This window comes from Dermacentor variabilis, chromosome 10 (genome assembly GCF_050947875.1).
Source record: "Dermacentor variabilis isolate Ectoservices chromosome 10, ASM5094787v1, whole genome shotgun sequence".
In the NCBI taxonomy this organism is placed as follows: Eukaryota; Metazoa; Arthropoda; class Arachnida; order Ixodida; family Ixodidae; genus Dermacentor; species Dermacentor variabilis.
This window is the reverse complement of record NC_134577.1, coordinates 54,576,361-54,585,390: the sequence shown is the minus strand read 5'-3', so window position 1 is coordinate 54,585,390 and position 9,030 is coordinate 54,576,361. Positions and strand designations below refer to the sequence as shown.

Genomic DNA, 9,030 nt, shown 5'->3' with positions numbered 1-9,030 from the left:
AGAAACTTTGCCGCAGGCATTCAGCTGCATGCTGCAAGAGGTCAGTTGGGCGCGTTATCTTGAACTTACTGAAAACGCATGAGGAATCCATGTTTTATGCTGAAAAAAGTATAAACCCCATATAAGCGATCTTGCGCGCGGCAGCTACAAGCGACGCGACGGAGATGGCTGTCGCGTTCGCTCGTCGCCTACAAGTCGTACTCCGTGCGAGCGACGATTTTGAGCGACTCCTCCCCGGTGTTGCCGGCATGAGGGCTGCAGTCACGCGTGACGCGTGCTTTAGTAATTTACGTTGATGTATTTTACTATAAAAAGTAGCATAAAATATTTCCGAAGGTCTTGCAGTACGTTCTTATCCTTGCACGTATAAAAATTGAATCATTTGCTCGTTCCGCGCGACAATCGGTAGTATTTGAGCGATGTATGTACAGTACATCCAGTTCCGGCTTCGCGCTATTGGCTAGTCACTCATAGCACTTCTGGGCGACGAGCGACGATTTCTAGATTTCCAGAACCGAGCCATCTGTTCAAGCGACGGCCCGTTTTGTCGCTCGAAGCCGTCGCTCGTCGCCGTCGCGCACTAAATCGCTCTCACAGTGTTTATCCCTAAGACTGAACTGTTTTTGCTCATGTTGAAATGGTGTGATTATAGGTCTGGTTTTGTCTCCTGTTGCGGTTTTCGTGCACGGTGCGAAACTGAAAGGATGCTTATGTCTACGAACTCGGTGAATTGTCAAGCAGCTAGTTACGCATCGGCATCGAATATAACGGCTGCTGTGTGGAATTACAATTGCAGGGGCGCTTTGCATACGCTTATTGTTTTGGACATGCCTGTGCATTTGCTAATATGAGTTGGCGTGTCAGAGTTATGTCATATGAACAGCTAAATCAGCCTTCCTCTGGGGGTTACAAGCGTAATGTGTGCATTTTGCTATAGCATGGCAGATCAAGATGTGTTTATCGCTTGAATATTTTTAGTAGAGAAATAAAATATCAAAATAAAATGTTGCTTTAATTCCGTGTTACCAGTCTGTCGTACACAGAACAATAGGTTGGTGTAATAAACTAATAACTGCGGTTTAACTGCAACTTTTACATGCCTACAAGAATCTAAAATGCTAGATTTCAAACTGCAGCAGTAGTCGGGTCTGTCAAAAATGAACTCCACTGCGCACCTCATGCATGAAAATAAGTTCATGCCTTTTAGTAAGCTTAGATGCAGGCCGCAGTGAACTTGTTAGTATTGAAATGTGGGTAAGCTTGCCATAACAAGCCTTGTTGCCCTTTTTTATAGGCACATCCATATATCCATTGAGCTGAAAGACAATATTTTCATCCCTACTGAGCATCATGTTTGCAGCTATGATCCTCAAATTATGGCTTCAGCAGTGGCACAACCAGGGATGGTGTGGGGGAGGGGGGGCACACTGGGCACTTGCTTAGGATGTGTCACAAGTGGTGTTTGCGATACACCAGACTCATGACAGACCTATGACGTCTGAAAATGACCAATATTCTATTCATTAGCAGGAGTATTCGAACATTCATGAAAAACAAGGATGAACTGTGGTTTATTTGTTTTTTTGCTTAAATCTAAAAATTGAAGTTAGTTTAGCAGTTGACTGTTGCAGTCATTTGGATGTTTTGCATGCATTTCACTAGGAAGACTAAGAGCTAAGACTTTTTATTGCCATGGCCTTGACTGTCTTGATGTTGTTTTGCACCATGCCCTTGTGTTGACTTTTGCATACGATATTTTTCAGGCACCCGCTTTATATAGCGCAAGAAGGCAGCTGCAAGGACACGAGGATGTGAAAGAGCCAGTGCAGCGCGACTTCACGTAGTGCAGAGGAGCCAATGCCAAAAAATCAAAATACATTGGCATGTTATTTGGACAAGAAAACTAGTATGTGGGTATATCGGGTGTACCATTTGACCAAATATCAACAAAATCAAGATACAGTATGTTACACGAAGATGAAAATTCTCACGTGCTCCAGGCAGTCATCTTAACATGGTATATTTATGTAATGTCTCTGATTGGAAAGTCAAATCAAGTATGCTCTCTGGAGACAAACACATAGCAGCAAGTGTCATTGAAAAGTTAAAAATTTGTTTTAAGAAAGCTGATTAGTTCTGAGAAGTGACTGCTTTTTGTCTTGCCTCTCAACAAATATATCCATGTGATAAAAAAATAGTGATACAATGAAATTGCATATTTGCTTAGCGACATGATACATACTTGCAATGAGCACGATGCCTGTGTTTACTATAAAAAGCAACAGCCCATGCTTGGTTAGGTTAGGCCCACTACAACATGCAGGCATGGGTGATTGGTGCTTTTTTTTATTTCTGTGTCGTGAGGTTTATTGACGTGCGTATAGGTGCAGTGGCACGCAGTATGGCTAGTACAAAAAGGGGGGGGGCAGATATATGTAGCTCACTGTACACGACACAGGGCAAAGGAAATCCGTGTTCAGCAACTATGTTAAATGCCATGTACGTAAATTTTACAACGCTACTCGTTCGAAGCGCGCACAGGTGCATATTGAAGAAAAGTTTCCAGGGTAGATAATTTAGTTCGTAATTTACACTAATTTTGCTCTAACCACGAGACATAATAATTTGAATATACTGCACGGAAAAACCTAGAGCGAATTAAATTGTGTCAGCTTCGTGTGTATACATATAGTCTTTCCTATGCATTAGGTTTTTTGCGTAATGCATTAACACTTGACAGCCTATCTTATGATGTGTACTCTGTTTACATTACAGTTCTTTATTAGTTTACTCGTTTGTTTTGCGACTGATGAAATGCCGGCATATATATATTTTCAACATTTGACATAACCCTGTATGTTTTGTAGGGACAACCCAGGATGTGCATTTCTCAGCACCCAGTCAACTGCCAAAAGTGACTCAAACACAGGCCACCAGTAAGTCGACATCAGTTGCAATTTCACATTATGCAGTTGGCGGCTGCCTTGTACGGAGGATTTTTTTTTAATGAGATGGTGATGTTGTTCTAATGTACATTTTGACCACAAAGGTGCGATCATGTCTCACAGAGGCATATATGGTTGCTATTCTCTGCGAGGGACGTGTTCTCGTGTTTGTGAAGCATTTGTGTTTGGCAGTATTGTCGCCCAATGAGTCAGATATAAACACTAACTCGCCACTGCCGGCAAGTAGTTGCGAGAAACGCATTATGACGCTGTAAAGTTATTTCATTAATTCGAAGGAAAGTTTTGCAGCAGGAAAAAAGGTTGCTATTCCAGGTAAACATGTCTTTTTCTCACAGGTTATTTAGCCAAACTGTGGATGCATGAAATTCGTGACTTATGAATAGATTTTAATTTATTTAGTAATGTTTCTAAAAGAGACTAGAAATAGCATGTGACTACCTCTGCAATCAGCAGACCATACATTTACAGTCATAAGTGGCAGTTCCATGCAGTCTCGCATTTTATATAACCTTTCCTTTCAGCAACATTGGAACTGGTGGCTGCGTTTTCAGAAGGAGAAGTGTACTTGACACTGTATGTGTATGTGTGAATTCGGTTATCTTTGTATGTGTCGGCTCACTGACAAACGGTGCAAAAATCTGTTGTACCATGAGCCTGACGACGCCTTCTGCTGGTAGAAATGCGGCACTTCGTATTTTATAGTACTGCATGACATTTAAATCAAAGCTACCACATAAAATGATCAAGAAAACTAACCGCTGTTATAGCTGTTTTCCTCAAAGAATGCTTGTCCTTTATGGGCTGTGTTAATCTGAGCTCTCCACCGATGTTTCAGTAGTATTATCCCTTAGCGAGTGAGAGATTGGGGGCAATTAATCGTGTTAGTGTTTAAGTGGTGTCCTAATTATGTGCATTTGTTCCAACAAAGTTGTCTAGATTACTTTATTGTGTAGTGTAAAGCTTATGAAACCATCAGCAACTACTGAGTTGCTAACACGCATATGGATTTGTCACTATACAGGTGGAACTCGGCTGTACCACTGCAGTGCTGCGGAAATTGCCTTCACCAGCGGCTTTGCAACAGCTGTTTCGCAGCATGTCGGTATGTGTTAATTTATAATTATGTTGGGATGGGCTAGTATTATGGACCACTGCTACTCTGTATTGTGACAGATCCATATGATAAGGGATGTAATTGGCACAGCGAAAGCCTTTGAATTTTTTACTATGGTACATAAACAGGCTCTCCTTTTCGTCACTGGAGCAGGAGAGAAGGGCATGCAGGCACTCCTGAATGTACATATATTTCAAAACATGAGAGAGACATATATACACACACACACAAACACACACACACAATTAAACTAAAGGCAGGGACGTTCCATCTTTAATCTTGAATTGAATTGTGCAGCGCAAAAATACAACACAGACCACAGAGAAGCACACATGTTAACAGGTTTGATACACACGTTAGTTCAACAGATTTGATACTTCAAGTGTGCTATTTTACACAAGGGGGAAGGGAAAGGGGAGATAATCTGAAAAAAAAAAGTGGAGTGGAAAAAAAGGAATCGTGCCAAAAAGCATGAGAAGCATCGCGCAGCCAGGATCACCAGCAGGACATCTAAAAAGCACTCTGATAAAATTACATACAGGACAACCTTACGTATAGTTTGTTTCAATCAACTCAGATCACATGCAGCCATTACTGCAATCATGTTGTTTCCTTATGTCATATGGGGGAATGATGTGGGCCCAAAAAACTGTTTAGAGCTGAAGGATTATGTTCCATTCTACCCTCATTGCCTGCTTTTTTATCATATTGTTATCAGCTGCTTATGTTAGGGACAAAAAGTAAGAGTACGAACTGTTTCCCGATTCGCCATTCCACACAACATGTCTTTGTAACTATATGTACATGCAGATGATCCATAGTTGAAAAATATTCAGTACAGAAGAATCTCATTACAAGATGCACTTGGTTGTAAGAGACATCTGAAAATGGTTTGGTTGGTTTTCCAATGTTTGCCACGTTAACAATACTGTATACAAGAGACACCTTTGTTACTAAGGATGACTTTTTAAGTATTCACTACTTCAAAGGGACACAACCCAGACACATTCACTTTGTGCACCTTGTGTGCTCCGAAGGGCGTAAAGATCATGCAATCCTTACACAAGTCAATCGCGCATGTCTCTTTTAGCATGAACCAGAAAAGGAGGGCAACGAGGACAGTGCAGGGCAGAAAGTGTCGGCAGTTGAAGCTGACGAGCGTCTAAGAGCACCTCAAAGGTACTGCGAGCAACAAGGCTTGCAAAGTGAAGCGTTTAAATTCCAGAAGTTGGGAAGGAAGCTAACACAATCTACAGTCACTAAAAAGCTGTGAATGTCTTCTTTAAAGGGCCCCTAAACCACCGAGGTTGAAATTTAGTTGCGGTGTTGCAGTTCTACACAATAAGGCAATGAACAGGTAGCCACGAGAATTTTTCGAAACGGTGCAGTAATAGTGGAGCTACGTGTGTTTGATTATCGAAAAGTAGTCCCCACTCATTTTACTCTTTCATCTGGTACACGCCATATGGACAGTATCGTCTTTTCCTTGCCTAGTACACCTCCAAATGTTACGGGACAGGCCAACACCAACGAGCTCTGTTGCTGCCGCGCTGGCCCGTCGTCCTGCGAGGGGTGGCGCTAATACAACGGAACTGTATGGTGACTCGTGTTGAAGAGCCTCATAGGGAGACCCTTCTGTTGGCGTTTCTGTTCTTTGCCCCCATTGGCTGCCCACAGTAGCATCGCGCGCAACGCGACGAGGAAGGAGTGTGTGTATTTGCTTGCAGGCCTTGCCGGCAGTCGTACACTTTCGTTCGACCACTCGACAGCACCGGAAACTGGTGACATCATCAGAGACAGCCTGGTGACGTCAGGACAAACTGGGGGGTGCAGGATAGGTCCAGAGAGGCGCACGGGGTCATTTTCTTCATATTGTGGTGCTCCGGCAGTGCTACGCACTCTGGCATTTGGCTTCGTCGATCGTGACGGCATTCTGATTTCGATACGCGTGTTTACTTGAAATGTTCAAAAAATGTCGAGAAGTGGTTTAGGGGCCCTTTAAGCCACCCTGAGCATTTATTCCTTCAGATATATCAAAACATACTTTAGTGATGATGCATAATAAAGTGATCTAGTCTGGCTCCTCAGTGTCTCAAAATTTTTGGTTTCGAGAGACATGTTTCCCGTGCCTCTTGAATATCTTCTGATGAGGCTTTACTGTAATATACACAAACAATTGTGTAACTCCTCCTGCAAGTATTATTCATTAAGCCCGGTCACTTATGTGCAAAGCTTGTGGTTAAGTCTTGATGTCCGTACTTTTTAGAGCTATGTTTATTAATTCATGCTGTTCTTATTGGTTCTTCGATGCAGGAGACAATGCCTACGAAATTATTGGCCCTGATCATGAGAGCCCTCAAGGGGCAAACAACATCTCTGTTGCAGAAGTGAGCCCGATACCACTTGGAAGTTACCATGACAGATGACACGGCAGCAATAGATACAGAGACTGCCATGTCTACTGCAGCTGCAACAGTGTACGAGGCAAGCAGCAGCGCGTCAGCATCAGCAGCAGTGTCAGAAGGAACCACACCAGGCCTGGTAGAGCAACATGTGTGCTATCACTGACTTTTCTTGTAGTGGATACAACTCATTTGCTCAACATACAAAAGCTTTTCACCACGACTGTGAGCCAGTGTTATTGTGGAGCAAGTACAAGACTAAGTTAGGTGTTATAACACAGTACAAGCATCACTTTAATATATGCAAATGCAAACATATTACAGTTGTTGCCTCCCCAGCCAGCCCACATAGTGACAACAATGTGGAACACATGGTGGGACACACCTCTCCCCCATTACAAGATAGTAGAGACTGTCAGTGTTGTTGCTAGATTGACTGGTCTTTGTAGGCAACTAGAAGGACAACACAGGTGTCATAAGATTGTTGTTGATGTTGTTGTTGAAGAGGTAAAAAAGAAGTTTGATGGGAGCTGAAGTGCCAACTGATATTGAGCAAATCAAAAGCAACCACCTGAGAAAGCAACACTATCGAAATTTGGGTATCTATGTGCCGCCAACTCTGGTAAGAATGGCATAGGACAGAAGTGTGATGAAAATCACACAGACACTGCTGTTGCATCACTGGCCACAGTGAGCAGCGACTTGTAGGGCAAGAGAGTCAACTGAAACTAACATTATGATATAGTGTCATGATCCCATGTGACCACTTTTCAAGTTATTTTGCAAGATACAGCTCAACCTCCAGAAACGAGACTGCAACTTGTCTGTAAAAAAGCTTTCACAAAAAATTATTCATAACACTATTAACATAGCAGTATCTTTTTTTTTTTTTGTGTCGGTTCGAGGTTCCCGGCTGTCCATTAATGCAAAAATTGAGGAAAAAAAGAACATATCGTACTTGCACCTTTTTAACAAGTACGAGGGGGACAGAACTTTTCTAGTCATGCATCTTCATCATACTATCAAGTTTTTAAATGCCTTTTATAATTATTATTACCAGTTATATCTGAGTGCATTGTATGCATGTAGCAGGTGTAAAATCAGGTCAGTTGGATCAGATGCCTTATCTGCAAGCGAGCCCTATATTCAAGAAATTTGAATTAAAATAGTTACGTTAGAGACGCAGTCTTTCAGCACTTTATTGCCTGTGGTTTAAGCATTGCTCAATACTTTTGTGGGTGGCAATTTCAACCGGCACAGCACTGCGCTTTGCCACAGTCACATTTGTCTTCAAAGCGGTTTTTACCATTTGTGTTGATCTGTTTGTGTATGCATAGAGCAAGTTTTTAATTTATATTTTTCTGCATTCTTGTGCTTGCACTAAGCTTGTATAAGGCAGTTACAAAATGTGCGTCACTATAACTAACTGTTCTGTTGAGCTTACACTTGCAAATAATCGTGTTCAGATGGCCGCACTTCTATGCGGGTGCACCGCTAGCTTTGTGTATGTTCTCATGTTTGTGTAAAGCTTATATAAGCTAGTTAGAAAATGTATGTCACTTTGCATTGTGATATTCTTTAAAGAACTGCTTGGTTGGTTTTACACTTGTGAATTAGTATTGAGGCGGTGGTATTCCCATGTATGCCCACTGCTAGCTTTCTGTGTCCTCACGTGTTTGTATTAAGTTTCTACAAGGGAGTTACAGCATGTACGTCACTAAGCGCTGTGATATTTTTTAAAGAACTGCTTTGTTGGTTTTACACCTGTGAGTAATAGTACTCGGGTGGCACTAGTCATGTGTAGGTACACAGGGACCATTTGTATACATTATGCTCATGTAAAGCAGTTACAAAGTGTATGTCACTAATTACTGTGATATTTGTTGAATTTCTGTGATGGTTTTACACATGTGAATAATAGTGGTCAGGACACAGTACTTGCAGTGTATAGTTGAATTTATACACTGCCAAGACATGGGCTGTATACGTACCAAAAGAAATGTATGTCATTATATTGTTGTGATTATTACTGTTTGGATTTTATTGAACTGTAATAAAATTGTTTCTTGTATCTATTGAGGTATGGCAATTTGTCATGCAACCAAACTGAGGACCTGAACTTGTGCATACAAATAAACAGCTAATTTAAGAGTATACTGCTCATATTCTGCTAAACCAGTTTAACAAATCTTGTACTACAATGCTGGAAAAATGACAGAGCTGACTCGGATGTACAGAAAAAGTTCTGCACTGGCTGAAGGACTGCCCCACACTGGAGTTTGTAATGTTGCGTTTATTGGAGTAGAACAGAAAGTGCACTTCTATTAAAAATGCGACAGTCGGTGCAGAAACATAAGGCAGACGAGCGGATGTGGCACATTTTTTTCAGGGCCCTCCATGCCTACTACTGCATTTCTAGTCTTCCTGTGCTCTGCATATAAGCCCCTGTTCAGCCAAGGTTTTTACTCCATGACAGTTGTTCTACTGGGTTCGTAGCAATATTGAAGAAAAAAATTCAATGGTTTTCAAGGACTTTCGAGGCCCCGAC

General features: G+C 41.7%; 1 protein-coding gene across 1 annotated transcript; it reads left to right on the top strand.

Annotated features, from left to right (window-relative positions):
- Window positions 1–1,387: 1,387 nt before the first annotated feature.
- Window positions 1,388–8,553, top strand: LOC142560553 (uncharacterized). Its single transcript, XM_075672755.1, has 4 exons — window positions 1,388–1,906; window positions 2,868–2,936; window positions 3,988–4,068; window positions 6,394–8,553. The coding sequence occupies exons 1-4, from the start codon at window positions 1,858–1,860 to the stop codon at window positions 6,504–6,506; spliced, it is 312 nt and encodes a 103-aa protein (XP_075528870.1). The 5' UTR covers window positions 1,388–1,857; the 3' UTR covers window positions 6,507–8,553.
- Window positions 8,554–9,030: the final 477 nt, after the last annotated feature.

Excerpts from the sequence above, each read along its gene's own strand:
- LOC142560553 (XM_075672755.1), top strand. The coding sequence starts at position 1,858 with ATGCCAAAAAATCAAAATACATTGGCATGTTATTTGGACAAGAAAACT. Across the intron at positions 1,907-2,867 it reads TTATTTGGACAAGAAAACTA|GGACAACCCAGGATGTGCAT; the intron begins GTATGTGGGTAT and ends TATGTTTTGTAG. Across the intron at positions 2,937-3,987 it reads GACTCAAACACAGGCCACCA|GTGGAACTCGGCTGTACCAC; the intron begins GTAAGTCGACAT and ends GTCACTATACAG.